Genomic DNA, 20,092 nt, shown 5'->3' with positions numbered 1-20,092 from the left:
TCTACTGTGTTACTGACTTGTTTATTGTTTACTCCATGTGTAACTCTGTGTTCTTATCTGTTCACACTGCTATGCTTTATCTTGGCCAGGTCGCAGTTGTAAATGAGAACTTGTTCTCAACTAGCCTATCTGGTTCAATAAAGGTGAAATAAAATACAAAAATAATAAATTAATGAAAGATTACTAACTAAAAACTCACTAGGTTTCCTTGTCTTTGAATTAATTTTTGGAGTAGAGAAACACGATTTTATATGACTCCTGGTGCAAATTCTACAAGTATCCAGCTAAAAAGAGGACCATTTGTGACCCATTTCAGGGAGCTAAGCATATGTCTCACGTCACTACTTCACATGTTCCAGAGGCATTGGAAAGATTATTTGATCAAAATGTGGCATTTTTGGGCAGAAATGTCTCTGGAACATGTGAACTGTAATGTGCCTTAATAACTTGTATGACATCTGTAAATACAAATAAAATTGTTAAATTACGAGCCTGGTTGGTTTAGTCACGGAAAAAGAAAGGAACATTCCTGCTAGCCATAATTGGTCGACATAATGGATGGGCTGGACATGCTGAGAAAGGAGTTTGGATTGGTCTGCCATATAGCATGCTTCTGCCTATAACATGAGCTGCTCAGTATGTGTAGATATTCCTTGAAATCACAGCTTTTTTGAAAGATATGTTATCCATGGAGAACTGCAAAAGTGTTGCTACTTCTCTCAATAACATTGCTGCCCTCAATTTAGCAGGCACTATCGACAAAGATCAGTGGCAGAAGGTTATGATGGACTATTTTCTGCACAAGGTCAGTGTGAACCGGAGTGACTTGACACAACGGGAAACAAGCTTGCGCTACAAACAAAACAAAAACGACACAGGACATCTTACTTAGTTAAAGGGTTCCAGTCTGGAGTGAAGCGTTCACCCATGTATACTGGTAAGAGTCTAGCTACATTTTGATATATTATACGTTCCTAATTTTATCAGAAAGTTGTTTTCATTGCAATTTAAAGCGTACTGTTAGCTAGCTAGCGAACATTAGCTTGGTGACTTGCTAGCTAATGTTACGTGTAGGATCTATGTCGTAATATTATTTGTATCTCAGAAATCCATTTGATTTGCTAGTTATAGCCTAATGCTAGCTAGCTAACATTGCACCTAGTTCATACTACAGCATTTCATGCATGGTGACTAGCTATGACAACCCGTTTCTACTGTATGGGTTGGGATTATGGTTCATTGTTTAGCTAGCTAGCTAGCTACATGTCTAAACAAAATACATGTTAGCCAAAATAACACATCCTAGATCTGAAGGAATGAAATATTCTTATTAAATACTTTTTTCTTTACATAGTTGAATGTGCTGACAACAAATTCACATAAAAATGATCAATGGAAATCAAATTTATCAACCCATGGAGGTCTGGATTTGGAGTCACACTCAAAATTAAAGTGGAAAACCACACTACAGGCTGATCCAACTTTGATGTAATGTCCTTAAAACAAGTCAAAATGAGGCTCAGTGGTGTGTGTGGCCTCCACATGCCTGTATGACCTCCCTACAACGCCTGGGCATGCTCCTGATGAGGTGGCGGATGGTCTCCTGAGGGATCTCCTCCCAGACCTGGACTAAAGCATCCGCCAACTCCTGGATTGTCTGTGGTGCGTTGGTGGATGGAGCGAGACATGATGTCCCAGATGTGCTCAATTGGATTCAGGTCTGGGGAACGGGCGGGGCAGTCCATAGCATCAATGCCTTCCTCTTGCAGGAACTGCTGACACACTCCAGTCCCATGAGGTCTAGCATTGTCTTGCATTTGGAGGAATCCAGGGCCAACCGCACCAGCATGTGGTCTCACAAGGGGTCTGAGGATCTCATCTCGGTACCTAATGGCAGTCAGACCACCTCTGGCGAGCACATGGGGGTGTGCGGCCCCCCAAACAAATGCCACCCCACACCATGACTGACCCACCGCCAAACCGGTCATGCTGGAGGATGTTGCAGGCAGCATAACGTTCTCCACGGCGTCTCCAGACTGTCACGTCTGTCACATGTGCTCAGTGTGAACCTGCTTTCATCTGTGAAGAGCACAGGGCGCCAGTGGCGATTTTGCCAATCTTGGTGCTCTCTGGCAAATGAAAAACGTCCTGCACGGTGTTGGGCTGTAAGCACAGCCCCCACCTGTGGACGTCGGGCCCTCATACCACCCTCATGGAGTCTGTTTCTGACCGTTTGAGCAGACATATGCACATTTGTGGCCTGCTGGAGGTAATTTTGCAGGGCTCTGGCAGTGCTCCTCCTGCTCCTCCTTGCACAAAGGCGGAGGTAGCGGTCCTGCTGCTGGGTTGTTGTCCTCCTACGGTCTCCTGATGTACTGGCCTGTCTCCTGGTAGCGCCTCCATGCTCTGGACACTACGCTGACAGACACAGCAAACCTTCATGCCACAGCTCGCATTGATGTGCCATCCTGGATGAGCTGCACTACCTGAGCCACTTGTGTGGGTTGTAGACTCCGTCTCATGCTACCAATAGAGTGAAAGCACCGCCAGCATTCAAAAGTGACCAAAACATGAGCCAGGAAGCATAGGAACTGAGAAGTGGTCTGTGGTCCCCACCTGCAGAACCACTCCTTTATTGGGGGTGTCTTGCTAATTGCCTATAATTTCCACCTGTTGTCTATTCCATTTGCACAACAGCATGTGAAATTTATTGTCAATCAGTGTTGCTTCCTAAGTGGACAGTTTGATTTCACAGAAGTGTGATTGACTTGGAGTTACATTGTGTTGTTTACGTGTTCCCTTTATTTTTTTGAGCAGTGTATTTCATGAACATGTCTTGACAACATTCTATCCACTTACTGGATGTGGCTGGGGAGTGGTTATAGCTTATCTTTCACATGACCCATCAATTAAAACAATTGTGTCTGGGTAATAATTATCCAATATTTATCCAATATTTTTCTGGACACTTTCTATTTCTTCGCTACTATGCAAATATGCAAGAACCCATTTCACTGTACCTGTTATGGCTCTCGTTTGTGGAAAGACCGGACCAAGGCGCAGCGTGGTAGGCGTACATCGTCTTTTTATTGATGACACCAAAACAAAATAACAACGACAAAAAAAGAAAGCGAACAGTTCTGTCAGGCTCAGATACTAAACAGAAAACAAGATCTCACTAAACCCAAAAGGAAAATGACAACTTATACATGATCCCCAATAAGAGACAACGATAGACAGCTGCCTCTGATTGGGAACCACACTCTGCCGCCAGAAACAAAGAAATAGAAAACATAGACTTTCCCACCCGAGTCACACCCTGACCTAACCAAACATACCGAATAATAAGGATCTTTAAGGTCAGAGCATGACAGTACCCCCCCCCCCCCCAAAAAAAAGTTGCAGACTCCGGCCACAAACCTGAACCTATAGGGGAGGGTCCGGGTGGGCATCTACTCTCGGTGGAAGCTCCGGTGCGGGACACAGACCCCGCTCCGCTTGAGGCTCCCCCCACTTCGGTGGCACCTCTGCTGCAGGGATCCTCACCCGGACCTCCGGACCGTAGATCGTCGTCGGGGACTCCAGGCTAGGAACCCCCCCTGTAAGCACGGACTGGGGACCGTCGCTGGAGGCTCCGGACTAGGGACCCTCATTGGAGGCTCCGGACTGGGGACCGTCGCTAGAGGCTCCGGACTAAGGACCGTCGCTGCAGGCTCCGGAACGGGGACCATCGCTGCAGGCTCCTTGCCATGGATCTTCACTACAGGCTCCGGGCCATGGATCATCACTGGAGGCTTCGTGCCCTGGATCTTCACTGCAGGCTCCGGGCCATGGATCATCACTGGAGGCTTTGTGCCATGGATTATCACTGGAGGCTCCGGGCCATGGATTATCACTGGAGGCTTCGTGCCATGGATCATCACTACAGGCCCCGGGCCATGGATCATCACTGGAGGCTTCGTGCCATGGATCATCACTGGAGGCTTCGGACCATGGATCATCACTGGAGGCTTCGTACGTGGAGCCGGAACAGGTCTCACCGGACTGAGGAGACGTACTGGCAGCCTGGTGCGTGGAGCTGCCACAGGGCTTACCGAGCTGGGGAGACACACTGGAGGTCTGGTACGTGGAACCAGAACAGGTCTCACTGACCGGCACAAACCGTCCTGGCTGAAAGCCCACTCTAGTACGGCAAATATGGGGAGATGGCACAGAGCGCACCGGGCGGTGAATGCGCACTGGAGACACAGTGCGCATCACGGTATGACACGGTGCCTGACCGGTCACACACTCCCCACGGTAAGCAAGGGGAGTTGGCTCAGGTCTAAACCCTGACTCCGCCAATCTCCCCGTGTGCTCCCCCCAAAAAATATTTTGGAGCTGCCTTTCAGGCTTCCGTCATTGCCATGACTCCTGGTCTCGTCGCCGTTCCTCCCTCGCTGTTTCCACCTGTTTCCACGGCTGGCTCTCATGCCCTGCCATTACCTCCTCCCATGTCCATGATGTCCTCCACTCCGGGGCACGCTGCTTGGTCCGTTGGTGGTGTCTTCTGTTACGGCTCTCATTTGAAGAAGGAGACCAAGGCGCAGCGTGGTTGGCGTACATCGTCTTTTTATTGATGACACCAAAACAAAATAACAACGACAAAAAACGAAAGCAAACAATTCTGTCAGGCTCAGATACTAAACAGAAAACAAGATCCCACAAAACCCAAAACTTATATATGATCCCCAATCAGAGACAACGATAGACAGCTGCCTCTGATTGGGAACCACACTCGGCCAGAAACAAAGAAATAGAAAACATAGACTTTCCCACCCGAGTCACACCCTGACCTAACCAAACATAGAGAATAATAAGGAGGATAAGGAGGATCTAAGGTCAGGGCGTGACAGTACCGTTTACACCTGTATCCTGTGCATGTGACAAATACACTTAGATGTTATTTTTACAGAGATGGTAATGTGAAGAACAACATGACCTGCACCAAAGTCAGATTAGGATATAGGCCAAGAAAAGTGTATTTTTGCCTGGAGTTTTTCCTTATTCTGGGCTACTACTTTCACCACGTTTAGTTTTGAAAACGTTGGTTGTTTACTACACTACATTATTCAGTCTGTTTAGCACATGGCCTCACATGTGAACACTTAAAGAGATGGGTGGGGCTAAGGCTTAAGAGGGTGTGAACAATGCTGAATAGGTGTGTAGACAAAGTTGAATTCTCAAGTAGTTTTACCAAAACATTCATGGGCCATTTTCTCAATCGTGGGGTTACAAATCTATCAACTTTCAAAGCAGAATGACTTTCCCATTGTTCTTCAACTGCAGATTGTGATATACCATTTTGTAGCTGAGTCTTTACTTTTATCCAATGTGAAAAACACCATTTAACATTTTGCAAAAAAACAAATCGAGGTTGTTGGTCACATCTGCATGTCAGATAAAATAACAACAAAACAGCTAACTAGCTAAATTTCCATGAATGTTTCATGTGTGTCAGATATTTTGTTTATTTATACAACAGATTGTGTTATCACTGTGCTTCATCTAATAGCAGATTCAAATGACCTAGATTGCATTTGCTCTGCCATTTCCTGGTTGCTAAAATTCTAATTGTTTTGCTAATTTGTGACAAAACATGCAATGTGTAGTGTAGAGAATCATGGTGCCATCTAAACTGCTGTGAAATATATTTTCAATAACAAAAATTATTGTATTTTTTCAGCTGTTTGAAGCTGGTGTACAACACCGAAAGTAAAACACGCAAAAACAAAACTTAACGGGAAGCATAGAAATAGAGCACATGGAACATATATATTTTTTGTTGTGTTACCAAGTGGGATTAAAATGGATTTAATTGTCATTTTTTTGTCAACGATCAACACAAAATACTCTGTCAAAGTGGAAGAAAAATTCTAACGTTTAAAAAATATATATGAAGAATAAACATATCTTGATTACATAACTATTCAACCCCCTGAGTCAATACATGTTAGAATCACCAGTGATTACAGCTGTCAGTCTTTCTCGGTAAGTCTCTAAGAGCAGTGCACCGGAATATTGCAACATTTGCCATTTATTATTTTCAAGCTCTGTCAAATTGATTGTTTATAATTGCTAGACTACAATTTTCAGCTCTAGACTTAGATTTGCAAGCAGACTTAAATCAAAACTGTAACTTGGCCACTCATGAACATTTATTGCCCTCTTGGTAAGCAACTCCAGTGTACATTTCCCCTTGTGTTTTAGGTTATTGTCCTGCTGAAAGGTGAATTAATCTCCCAGTGTCTGGTGTAAAGCAGACTGAACCAGGTTTTCCTTTAGTATTTTGTCTGTGTTAGCTCCATTCTTTTTCTTTTTTATCCTGAAAAACTCCCCAGTCCATAATGATTACAGGCATACCCATAACATGATGCAGCAACCACTATGCTAGTAAATATGGAGAGTGGTACTCTGGAATGTGTTGTATTAGATTTGCCCCAAACATAACTTTGTATTCAGGACAAAAAGTTAACTGATTTACCACATTATTTGCAGTATTACTTTGGTGCCTTGTTGCAAACAGCTGCATGTTTTGGAAGGGGTGTGAACACTTTCTGAATGCACTGTATCTGTAAGGTTCCTGGGCAACCAGTAAATTTCAAACACAGATTCAACCACAAAGACCAGCGAGATTTCCCAATGCCTCGCAAAGAAGGGCACCTATTGGTAGATGGGGGAGAAGCAGACATTGAATATCCCGTTGAGCATGGTGAAGTTATTTGGATGGTGTGTCAATACAACCTGTCACTACAAAGATGCAGTCTTCCTTCCTAACTCAGTTGATGGAGAGGAAGGAAACCACTCAGGGATTTCACCATGAGGACAATGATGAATTTAAAACAGTTGCAGAGTTTAATGGCTGTGGATGGATCAACAACTTTGTATTAATTCCACAATACTAACCTAATTGACAGAGTGAAAAGAAGGAAGCCTGTACAGAATAAAAATATTTCAAAACATGCATCCATTAGTAAGTTTTACTAACGTAAAACTGCAAAAAATGTGGCAAAGAAATTCACTTCATGTTCTGTATACGAAGTGTTATGTTTGGGGCAATTCCAGCACAACACAATACTGAGTACCATTCTTCATATTTTCAGGTATGGTGGTGGCTGCGTCATGTTATGGTTATGCTTGTCATCATCAAGGATTCAGGAGTTTTTTGGGATAAAAAATAAACGGAATAGAGCTAAGCACAGTCCAAATCTGGTTCAGTCTGCAGACACTGGCAGACAAATTCACCTTTCAGCAGGACAATAACCTAAAACACATGGCCAAATATTCACTGAAGTTGCTTCTCAAGACAACATTGAATGTTCCTGAGTGGCCTAGTTGCAGTGTTGACTTAAATCGGATTGAAAATCTATGGTAAGACTTGAATGGCTTTCTAGCAATAATCAACAACCAACTTGACAGAGCTTGAAGAATTTATAAAGAACAATGGGCATATTGTACAATCCAGGTGTTCAAAGCACTTAGAGACTTACCCAGATTGACTCACCGCTGTAATCATGACTGCCAAAGGTGATTCTAACATGTATTGAATCAGGGGTGTGAATACATTCTGTATTTCATTTTATAAAACATATTTTCACTTTTTCATGATGGAGTTTTGTGTGTAGATGGATGAGATTTTTTTAATATTGAATCAATATTGAATTTTGGTTGTATCACAACAAAATGTGGAAGAAGTCCAGGGGTATGAATACTTTCTGAAGTGCTATTTGCCTGGAAATTGCAGACTTGCTTTTACAGAACTCCAGCTATGTAAGGAAAATGCAGTCATGCAGGTATAGCCCAATGTTGGAGAAGATGTGGAAAGACTCACACCATTATTTGAATGGGCTAGGTGTCACTGGCGTTTTGGGTAGGTAGCTTGGACCTTTGCTGCCCCATTGTGAATAGGGTTGGACTTAGACACCACTACTCTACAATGTACTGCAACTTTTGTTTGTATTTTTATGTAATTGTTCAGTGTTTATGATTATTTATTATTTTGATGATGTGATCTGTTTTTTATTTGACCATATACACTATCTATACAAAAGTATGTGGACACCGCTTCAAATTAGTGGATTCAGCTATTTCAGCCACACCCGTTGCCGACAGGTATCAAATTGAGAACACGACCATGCAATCTCCATAGACAAACAATGCCACTTTAATGACCTTACTGAAGAGCTCAGTGACTTTCAACGTGGCACCGTCATAGGATGCCACCATTCCAACAAGTCAGTTCATCAGATTTCTGCACTGCTAGAGCTGCCCCGGTCAACTGTAAGTGCTGTCATCGTGAAGTGGAAACATCTAGGAGCAACAACGGCTCAGCCGCCAAGTGATAGGTTACACAAGCTCACAGAAGAGGACCACCAAGTGCTAAAGTGTGTAGCCCGTATAAATGGTATTTCCTTGGTTGCAACACTCACTACCGAGTTCCAAACTGCCTCTGGAAGCAATGTCAGCACAAGATCTGTTTGTTGGGAGCTTCATGAAATGGATTTCCATGGCCGAGCAGCCGCACAAGTTTAAGTTCACCATGCACAATGCCAAGCGTTGGCTGGAGTGGTGTAAAGTTTGCCGCCATTGGACACTGGAGCAGTGGAAACGCGTTCTCTGGAGTGATGAATCACACTTCACCATCTGGCAGTTCGACCGACTAATCTGGGTTTGGCGGAAGTCAGGAGAACACTACCTGCCTGAATGCATAGTGCCAACTGTAACGTTTGGTAGAGGAGGAATAATGGTCTTGAGCTGTTTTTCATGGTTTGGCCTTAGTTCCAGTGAAGGAAAATCAATGCTACAGCATACAATGACATTCTGTGCTTCCAACTTTGTGGCAACAGTTTTGGGAAGGCCCTTTCTGGTTTCCGCATGGCAATGACCCCGTGCAAAAAGCGATGTCCATACAGAAATGGTTTGTCGAGATCGGTGTGGAAGTATTTGACTGGCCTGCACAGAGCTCTGAACACCTTTGAGAAGAATTGTAAAGGTGACTGTGAGCCAGGCCTAATCACCCAACATCAGTGCCTGATCTCACTAAAGCTCTTGTGGCTGAATGGAAGCAAGTCCCTCCCACAATGTTCCAACATCTAGTGAAAAGCCTTCTCAGAAGAGTGGAGGCTTTTATGACAGCAAAGGGGGGGACCACCTCCATATTAATGCCAATGATTTTGGAATGAGATGTTTGACGAACAGGTGTCCACATACTTTTGGTCATGTAGTGTATATGTACATTTTTGACCTGCTATCTTTGACTTATCTCAGTCCTCAGCAAAATGAAATTTTGGCAGAACAGTGTGTTTTTCGATCAATGTTTTGATGCTTCTGAGGAGCACCATCTGGTGTTGTGTTGACACCTGTAGTCTGTCTGAAAAGTACAGAAGAATTTGACAAATAAATAACCATTCAAGACTTGAATTTATTGCTGTTGCATGCATTTATTGAGTGTAAAAACTGGTCTGAGCGCATTCCATTCTGTTGATCATGTAATTTCACTACACTCAGAAAAACAGAGTTGAAAAGGAACAATGCCAGGGCTGCTGAAGTTGTGGACCTACTTTACCTTAAAAATTATCTGATGTCCTTTCCTCAGTCTGGTCCTCTCCACCCTCCATGTCACATGTCAATCCTTGGTTCTCTTCACCCACTGATGTACCTCCTCCACAGATGGATATTCTGAGAATTGCCTCAGTCTTGGTGGTCTTCAGTTTAATGTGTGTTCTCATAAGAGCAAAACTTGTCAAAACCATTAGCCAAGCAGCCCTATGGTAGAAGTCTATAAGGGTTTGTGAGGAGTTTGTTGAATTTTGACATATTACATACATTGTGTTTTTTTATCCTAGGAAGGGTGGACAACATTCGCACTTGGGTTACTTCATCACAAACTTACAGTGCATATGGTTATGGACCTACATCTGTAGGTTATAGGCTACAATAAAGGATCATTTGGACAATGTAGCCTACCTTCAAGTGAGGATAGTTACATATGTATGATGGGTTCACAGACTTGAACTGTTCCTTGTTGGGAATGCAAGGTGTCAAGTGTTGATTCCCTTTCCAGCAACTTTTACTGAAATAGTAGAGCATTACCCACTTCCATATAATGACAAAATAATAATATATAATCTTTTAGGAATGCCCCCACCTTTCTGATGAACATTAAGTGGAAAGGAGGAGGGGCATAGGAAATGACTTGTCTGTTTGTCTGATGGACGTTGAATGAAGAGAATATGGATAGATGAAGAGAGCAGGAACAAGAGGGAGAGAAAGGGAGAGAGACAGACAGGGAGATGGGGCTTAAGAGAGATTATGAGATGTGAATAAAGAAGCGACAGACAAGTAATTTCCTATGCCCCTCCTTCTTTTCTCTTAATGTTATCCTTACATCTATCCATACTCTCTTTATTAATCTATCCGTACTCTCTTCATTCATCTATCCATACTCTCTTCATTCATCTATCCATACTCTCTTCATTCATCTATCCGTACTCTCTTCATTCATCTATCCGTACTCTCTTCATTCATCTATCCGTACTCTCTTCATTCATCTATCCGTACTCTTTTCATTCATCTCTCCGTACTCTCTTCATTCATCTATCCGTACTCTCTTCATTTATCTATCCGTACTCTCTTCATTATTCTATGCATACTCTCTTCATTCATCTATCCTCTTCATTCATCTATCCATACTCTCATCATTCATATAACCATCCAAGACACAAATGTAACTCTTTATCTTGCTTTTTTACTAAGAACTTTAGCTACCTAGTTGGCTAATGTTAGGTCTTAGCTTATGATCACAAACGTCAATCATTCATCATGATCGATAAATGACTGATAATCTGAAAATCCCAAATAGCCTACTTCATTGACTTTGTATACAACACCATTTTTAAATAATTATCAATTGTGTTTACCTTGTCATGTTGATTTTCCTTTTTCATTTGTTCAATAACTAGCAACAAGAGAAGAGATTTCAAGGAGCTCTGTGAAGAAGTCTCATTTAAGTCAGGTTCTCTCACCAGCTCATTTCAAACGAGGCTGCGAAACTGTGCATCTCCCGCGGTTCGTGGCATGAGTGAACTCCGAACTCTCTGTTCCCGGGATTCCCTCTCTAAAGTTCTTCCTATATAGTGCGCATTAACTTTGTCACAGGGAATGTCCAAACTCAAGGCCACCCATGACATGGATTGTCATGCCAGTTAATGTGTTATGTTGAGTTCTGTGATTACAGGTTAAGCTTGTTCTTGTTCTGCAGTCTTAATGATAATGACATACAGTGTCCTCAGAAAGTATTCGTACCCCTTGACTTATTTCACATTTTGTTGTGTTACAGCCTGAATTAAAAATGGACTAAATAGATTTTTTTTCAATCATCTTGATATTCATTGCCCCATAATTACAAAGCAAAAACATATATTTTTTAAATGTTTCCAAATGTATCTAAAATAAAATACAGAAATATCTCATTTACATAAGTATTCACACCCGAGTCAATACGTGTTAGAATTACCTTTGGCAGTGATTACAGCTGGGAGTCTTTCCGGGTAAGACATTAAGAGCTTTGCACACCTGGATTGTACAATATTTGCACATTCTTCAAGCTCTGTCATCTTGGTTGTTGATCATTGCTAGACAGCCATTTTCAATTCTTGCCATAGATTTTCGAGCCAATTTAAGTAAAAACTGTAACTAGGCCACTTATGAACATTCAGTGTTGTCTTGGTAAGCAACTCCAGTGTATATTTGCCCTTGTGTTTTAGGTTATTGTCCTGCTGAAAGGTGAATTTTTCTCCCAGTGTCTGAAAGCAGACTGAACCAGATTGTCCTCTAGGATTTTGCCTGTGCTTAGCTCTATTGCGTTTTTTTTTATGAAGAGAAAACTCTCTAGTCATTGCCGATGACAAGCATACCCATAACATGATGCAGTCACCACCATGCTTGAAAATATTAAGAGTGGTACTAGGTGATATGTTTGGGGCAAATCCAACATAACATAACACTTTCTATTCAGGACATATAGTTAATTGCATGCCACATTATTTAAAATGTTACTTTAGTGCTTCATTGCAAACAGGATGCATGTTTTGGAATATTTTATTCAGTACAGGCTTTCTTCCTTCTTTGGATTAACTGCAATGTTGTTGATCCATCCTCAGTACTCTCCCATTACAGCCATTAAACTTTGTAACTGTTTTAAAGTCACCAATGGCCTCTTTGTGAAATCCCAGAGTTGTTTCCTTCCTCTGGCAACCGAGTTATGAAGGATGCCTGAATCTTTGTAGTGACTGGGTGTATCGATACACCTTACAAAGTGTAAATAATAACTTCACCATTTTCAAAGGGATATTCATTGTCTGATTTTTTATTTTTACCCATTTACACGAGTATGTGGACACACATACAAAAGTATGTGGACACGTGCTCGTTGAACATCTTACTCAAAACTCATGGGCATTAATATGGAGTTGTGCCCCTCTTTGACGCTATAACAGCTTCCACTCTTATGGGAAGGCTTTCCACTAGATGTTGGAACATTTCTGCGGGGACTTACTAATGTTTCTGTGGCTGAATGGCAGCGAGGTCAGGCACTGATGTTGGGTAATTAGGCATAGCTCGCAATCGGCGTTCCAATTCATCCCAAAGGAGTTCAATGGGGTTGAAGTCAGGGCTCTGTGCAGACCAGTCAAGTACTTCCACACCGATCTCGACAAACCATTTCTGTGTGGACCTCGCTTTGTGCACAGGGGCATTGTCATGCTGAAACAGGAAAGGGCCTTTCAGACCATTATTCCTCCTCCACCAAACTTTACAGTTGGCACTATGCATTCGGGCAGGTAGCGTTCTCCAGGCATCCGCCAAACCCAGATTCGTCCGTTGGACTGCCAGATGGTGAAGTGTAATTCATCACTCCAGAGAATGCGTTTCCACTGCTCCAGAGTTCCTCTGTCCAGAGTCTGTTCTTTTGCCCATCATAATCTTTTCTTTTTATTTATTTATTAAACCAAATACTTATTTTCCACCATAATTTGAAAATAAATTCATTAAAAATCATTTTTTGCCCCACTGTATATATATATATATATATATATATATATATATATATATATAAAATATATATATTTTTTTCATCTGCTTCAACCAGCATCAATGTAACTCCTCATAAACACATATTCAAGGGGCTGCTGCTGCAATCTCTCAGGTTTCCCATCTCCCCTCAAAACATTAACACTGAGAAGACATAGGACAGGGTAAAATGAGTTCAATCAAAATAATTTAAGATGGGTGATTGAGTTCAGTTGGTGATGGGTGATTTGAGTTCGGTTTACCCACCTATTATTCTAGATACATGTTTGTTGAGTTAGGGTTTACCCATCTGTTTACCCAAGGTGCTCACTGTTTACCAATCTATTGAGAGCTATGACCAAAGAGAGGGGAAGGTAAATTAATGATGAGTTTTCTGATCCAATCAGATGTGTGTGGGGATTGAACCTCCAACCTCAGCAGTTTATCCCTGTCCGTCTGTCCTGGGCGGTTGATTTATACACTGTAGATCAATAAATCTGGATCTGCTAGAAGAGCCATAAGTCTGTCTCAGCACTCTGCTCATTAAAACCTGTGATATCCAGGAGAAATATAGCTGAAAAAGCTCTTGCTCTATTGTTATGCTCTTTTGCTCTTTGGGCTGTGTCCGAAATAGCATCCTATTCCCTGTACTTTTAACCAGAGCCCTACGATCTGTCAGAATCGTAATGTTATTTGGTGGCTGTGGAGCTGGTTCTTAAAAGTCAAAATTTTACAGCAATAGAAGTCCTGCTTTGGGTGTAGCTCGCTCGTCCAACAGTGGGTCAGTGGTCACAGAGGGGAAGAGGCGAAGCGAGAGGCGAAGCGATGGGGATGGATGGACAATGCTCAAAGGATTGGAAATAATTGATTGGTTTTAACTCTTCTTCTATCTATGTTTAAGTCATCTGCTACTTTTCAAAGAATGACAAAATGAGAAGTGAAACCTGTTATTGAAGAGCGCTTAGCCGTGTAAGATGTATTGTCACATTGCAAGGCCCTCTGCATAGGAGTGCCCTGAAATAAATGAGGTAGGGTTGATCAAAGTGTGTAAGATGACATTAGATCCCAAACAAGGTCCCGAATCACATCCTTGTGGTACTCCACACCCGATTTTCAATGAGTCTGACAGTAGATGCAACAATAAACTCACTCAGAGCCTGAATATCAACAGACACTATTCAATTACCTACAGGCTTGATTTGTAAATCTCTCACACAGCGGTCGATGCTTAAATGTCAACGATTGGAGAGTAAAAGGGATTTAGAAGCCCTACTTGAAAGGGTTTATTTTGAGTGGATGTAGATGAAACCTATTGCCTGGTGGTAGAAGTCTTTCATTCTCTATTTCCTCTCTTTCACTCGGACCCTCAATGGCCTGGCCTTTCTAGTCTCCCACGAGGCAAGGATCTATACTATACCACCGCCCTTTAGTTGTTGCTGTGTGTGTGTGTGTGTGTGTGTGTGTGTGTGTGTGTGTGTGCGCAAGTTTGCCGATCTCCCCCTCACCCCACGTAACATACACCCGATACCGCCGCCTTGCTGAGTCTCTCTCCCTGATCCTATTGGTGCTCCACTTTCTCCCTGTGCAAGGTTACCATGGAGATCTGAAAATAATGCAGACCCTCTCTACTGTTGCCTTCTCTCCACCAGCTACTCTAGCAGATAATAATTAGGTGGGTGCTTACATGTTTCCTATTTCATGTGTGTATTATACATGTGTTTTTTTGCATATCCCACTCTCCCCTGAGACATCCTAACAGCTAAGGATCAGTCATTATTGACAGCAACCTTGGAGAAATTAGGGTCAAGTGCTTTGCTCAAGGGAACATCAGCCAAGTTCTCACCCAGTCAGCCCGGGGATTCATATCAGCAACCTTTCGGTTACTGGCCCAATGCTCTTAACCGCTAGGCTACCTGCCAACCACAATAGCACTAAGCACAGGGCATTGGAGAGGCTTTTTTGCTACCAGCTTGGCAGGATAGATAGACTTTGACCCCTTTTGTTTCAGTACACACTTCTAAGTATGGCTGCTATTGATATATGGGAGGGGGGGTTAGGTAGTGATAGACTTGCCTGATAGAGAGAGATCTATTGTCTGTCTGTCCAAGAAGCAAATAGAGCCGATGATATTGGATTGTTTGTAAACAAGTAGGCTGTAAAATTGGTTTAAAACACCTCTGTTGCTCTCCAAAAGATGGATTTTGTTTCCACATACTATAGATGTGTGCCTCTATATCCTCTGTACGACTGTGGAGGTTTATTGATTCCCTGGGTGTTTACTGTGAAGAGTCTCACAGTGCAAACCCTGTGATAACAGTGTATAATTTTGGAGCATCTCTCTTCCTCGCTAGTTACCTACTCAGGCTGTGATTGCATTGTGTAGTGTGTAGATATAATCACAAAATGTGTGTCTGTGTGTGTGTGCGCATATGCTATATGGGGGCTGGTGTGAGTGTGTTCCTGTTTTTGTTCCATGGGTGGTTGGTGAGCTGCAAGTGTCAGTTTTGGTGTCTTGTTGATTCTGTAGGATACTGCTGGCAATATGGTGTGGAAGGATAGAAGGATGATGGTGGTGACGGTGATGGCTTTAGGCTCTGGTTCCAGAATACTCTTGTGACATTATGATTCTCCATTCTATCCCAGCGTCTGTAAGAGGTAGAATACACACAGCCTGGAATTGTACATCTAATGGAGGAGAATGTCTCCACAGACAGCTAACGCTTCTATCTATAGATATTTGATTTTACAGTTGTCAAAGCCACTGTCAATCACTTTGAAATCCACTCCAACGTATTGTCATTCTATCAGAATAGCTCCTCTGACTATTTTTGCATTAAGTTCAAGCAGGCAGGAATAGCTACTAGCAGTAATGTAGTTGGCTCTCCATTGCGCTGCCATATAATTATTTTCAGCTGGGACTAACTTAGACACTTGTGGCAAAGAAAGCAAACTGAAAAGAACAGAAGAGCGAAGTAGGAAAAGTTAAAAGCATTTAGGCTCATTAGCCACACTAAGGTAAATATCCATTTTGACAGTCAGTTATTGCTAGCAACGTGTATTTAGCAATGTATGCTAGTTTACCTATGTATAATGCATGAGATGCTAATCAAGGTTAGCATCAGATAGATCCAGTATGAGGAGAGAGAGAGAGAGAGAGAGAGAGAGAGACTGTGTTACACACAAATAAAGGACCAATTAACTGACCCATATGGTTCAAGGGGGATACCTTTCCCCTTATCAGCTCTGGGTTTCAATCCAGCAACCTTTTGGTTACTGACCCAACGCTCCTACCCTCCAAGCTACCTTGGCGGCAGGCATTACAATTTTACTTGACTGGTATAACACGCACGCACACACGCATGCGTGCGCACAGACACAGACACAGACAGGATTGGAACTATTAGAGGAGGCAGCTGCTGCATTTTGTATTCTCTGTCCCCTTTTATTTCTCCCTCCAGCTGAGTATCAGCGTAATGTTCCCATGGGTAAAACACTGGCGCAGTCTCTGTGATTGGCTCGCCAAATCTCACCATTTGAAATGTCTTGTAGAGGCTTATTTTATACACTTAACTAAATTACAAATGCAACATGCAATCATTTCTAACATTTCACTGAGTTACAGTTCATATAAGAAAATCAGTCCATTAGGCCCTAATCTATGGGTTTCATATGACTGGGAATGCAGATATGCATCTGTTGGTCACAGATAAAGTACCTTAGGGGGAAAAAAGTAGGGGCGTGGATCGGTAAACCAGTCAGTATCTGGTGTGACCACCATTTGCCTCATGTAGCACGACACATTTCTTTCACATAGAGTTGATTGTGGCCTGTGGAATGTTGTCCATACCATAATAACCATAATGCCTGCCCATACCATAACCCCACCGCCACCATGGGGCACTCTTTTAAAAACGTTGACATCAGCAAACTGCTCACCCACATAGCGCCATAAATGCTGTCTGCCATCTGCTCGGTACAGTTGAAACCGGGATTAATCCATGAAGAGCACACTTCTCCAGCGTGCCATTGGTCATCAAAGGTGAGCATTTGCCCACTGAAGTCAGTTACGACGCCAAACTACAGTCAGGTTAGGTCCCTGGTGAGGACAACAAGCATGCATATGAGCTTCCCTGAGACAGTTTGACAGTTTTTGCAGAAATTATTCAGTTGAGCAATCTCACAGTTTCATCAGCTGTCCGGATGGCTGGTCTCAGACGATCCCTCATTTGAAGAAGCCGGATGTCGAGGTCCCGGGCTGGCGTGATTACACGTGGTCAGCAGTTGTGAGGCCAGTTGGATGAACTGCCAAATGATCTAAAACGATGTTGGTGGCGGCCTATGGTAGAGAAATGAACATTCAATTATCTGGCAATAGCTCTGGTGGACAGTCCTGCAAGTCAGCATGCCAATTGCACGCTCCTTTTATTGTCCCCAGCACAAGGTGCACCTGTGTAATTATAATGCTGTTTAATCAGCTTCTTGATTTGCCATATCTGTCAGGTGCATGGATTATCTTGGCAAAGGAGAAATGCTCACTAACAGGGATATAAACAAATTTGTGCACTAAATTTGAGAGAAATAAGCTTTTTGTGTATATGGAACATTTCTGGTATCTTTTATTTCAGCTCATGAAACATGGGACCAACGCTTTACATGTTACGTTTATATTTTTGTTGAGTGTACATGTTCTTAATACCCGGGTCCTACAGGTTTTCAGCACAGAGAAACTGACTGTCATTATTGTGGTTCAGCACATGTTCTTCATGCCTGTTCTGTAGACAGTTTCTCTGTAAGTTAGTAAAAATAGAGAAACTGTAACCATTAGGGTTCTGCATGTGATCTATGACCCCTGACCTGTGTCTGTCTTTTTGCCCACAGCTAAATGAAAACAGGAGAGGAGGAGAAACAGAGAAGTCATCTGCTTCATCTGAACAAAGACGCAGAAACAGAAACTCATGGTATGTTGGTATCACTTCCATCCAAATCTCAACTCATGATCTCTCAGCATATAGCTTCATCACCGAGTTTGCCCGACTAATACTTTTCTCTCAAAAACACTTCCATTTCTCAATTGCCCATTTCTCAAAGCCTCCTCTCCCTCTGTGTTTTTCTCACATCAGTTATTTCCCTGTGCATGTCTATCTTAGCCCAGAGAATTGTGGAGGTGTTTAGGCCCAAACTGTTATCCTCTTCCTCCAGAATGCCTTGCGAGAGGAATGAGAGAGATAACGCGCCAATTATGTGCAGGTGCAGTTGATTGTGGCTGACTTTCTGACTTTCCAACTTACCTGTATTGCTCTGTACCAAAACAAAGTTGTTAAATATAACGTGAACAAGTATTATTACTAAAAAGAATCTTTCGTATCAAACCCGACGTCCGAGTCATTACTTTGAAGTTAGTTAATCTAAAACACTAAGACACCACCAGTGGGCTTTGACCCCTCAGCCTGTCACAGCGGTGCAGTGAGTTAGGGTTAGACCCTTTGTTAACATAGAGATCTAAAGCATTAGCATTCAAAGCACGCCTCGGCAGCAGACATGCATAGATCGAGAAGTTAAAGTGGACTTCAGACAAAGCCACAACATAGCCTGCAGACAGACATGGAAACCTTTCACCATACAGCTTTCCCTTTAAAGCTAGAAAACAAGCGTGTGTGTAAGCGCGTGTGTATGTGCTTGCACGTGTGTGTTTGTTTTTTCCTGCTAACTTTTATGGATGAAATAATGTATTTCCATTTCCAGATGGTAGCCTAGAGCAGTGGCTCCCAACTCTCAGGTGTGCCATAACTTTTCCTAATTTGATTATTTTTTTTGAACACTGACTTATAAACGTGACCTGTGGAATGCACTATGCACATGGAATTTTACTTGTGTTATTTAACAAGTGGTGTATTTACATGTGTGTAGCAGATGGCCATCTTTCTTTTGAGACACAAACACACGCCCACACACAGACCCCCCCCCCCCCCCCCACCCTCCCCCACCACACACACTTTCTCCAGGCTTTGGTTTTGACTCCCTCAAAGGTACAACCTGTAACACAACTAGGCCCTGCTGTGGTTGTTTTGACCTTTTCTCTTTCCATGCACTCAGTCTGATTCCTCTGTATTGTAGCCTATCTTGAATATTAATGTGTCCCTTCAAAAAAAGCTTCACGGTGAGAGGCTTAGCTAACAAACCAACAAAGTAAACAGTAACAGGTTTGGCCTGTGGTTCTGGTCCTCTATCTAACTAACATATGGCCTGGTAATAGGGAGCAAAGCCGTGTGAGTGATCACTCATTAGACAAATGGCCATCCAAGCTGTTCCTGTTCCTGTGCTGTTTTTTGTTGGTGTAGGGTGAATTTACCCCTAGACGCTGATCTTGGGTCAGTTTAGCATTTTCCTCACTAATGGTTAAGGTTAGGATTGGGGCAAGGGAAGCTGATCCTAGATCTGTACCTAGGGGAAACTTCACCCTGGAGTTCTTTGTTTGTAGTAACAGAAACTACCCCCTGGGCACAGACGTCAATTCAAAGTCTATTCCACGTTGGTTCAACATAATTTTATTAAATGGCTTGGAATCAACGTTGATTCAAACATATGTGTGCCCAGTGGGTAGTGTTAAGTGGAGATGCCAAACACTAGTCTGCAAAGACAAAACACACTCTCACCCCCTCCCCACAGCGCACAACACCTCAGCCCATGCTCAGTCTTTTATGCAGAGCTCGTAGTCTTGGAAAGTTTTCTAAATGTTGTCAAAAATCCCAGGGGGATATTACGATAAAAAACGATCACAGAGTCCCATGTTACATTTTCACCCCTTTTTCATGTTCACTTTGTATTTGTTTTTTTTATGGATTATAAAACAGACATAGAGGGGCAGTTTCCCAGACAGATTAAGCCTAGTCTTGGACTAAAAAGTATGCACAGTTCATCAACAACACTGTAGATTCTTACCCCTAAAAACCTGTTTACATGTTTTCCCACTCTGGGCTGACTACTC

At 42.6% G+C, this 20,092-nt stretch overlaps 1 protein-coding gene across 3 annotated transcripts in view; it reads left to right on the top strand.

Moving 5' to 3' along the window:
* LOC139416575 (tetraspanin-18B) overlaps nucleotides 1-20,092 on the top strand; it is a 105,977-nt gene that overhangs the window by 56,227 nt on the left and 29,658 nt on the right. For all 3 annotated transcript variants that reach the window (XM_071165418.1, XM_071165409.1, XM_071165400.1), the window contains exon 2: nucleotides 17,986-18,065. In XM_071165418.1, coding sequence (XP_071021519.1) covers nucleotides 18,063-18,065 — 3 coding nt within the window. In that variant the 5' untranslated portion in view covers nucleotides 17,986-18,062. The remainder of the gene's footprint in view (nucleotides 1-17,985; nucleotides 18,066-20,092) is intronic.

This window comes from Oncorhynchus clarkii, chromosome 1 (assembly GCF_045791955.1).
Source record: "Oncorhynchus clarkii lewisi isolate Uvic-CL-2024 chromosome 1, UVic_Ocla_1.0, whole genome shotgun sequence".
In the NCBI taxonomy this organism is placed as follows: domain Eukaryota; kingdom Metazoa; phylum Chordata; class Actinopteri; order Salmoniformes; family Salmonidae; genus Oncorhynchus; species Oncorhynchus clarkii.
Note: the sequence above shows the minus strand (reverse complement) of the source record. Positions and strands in the feature narration are given on the sequence as shown.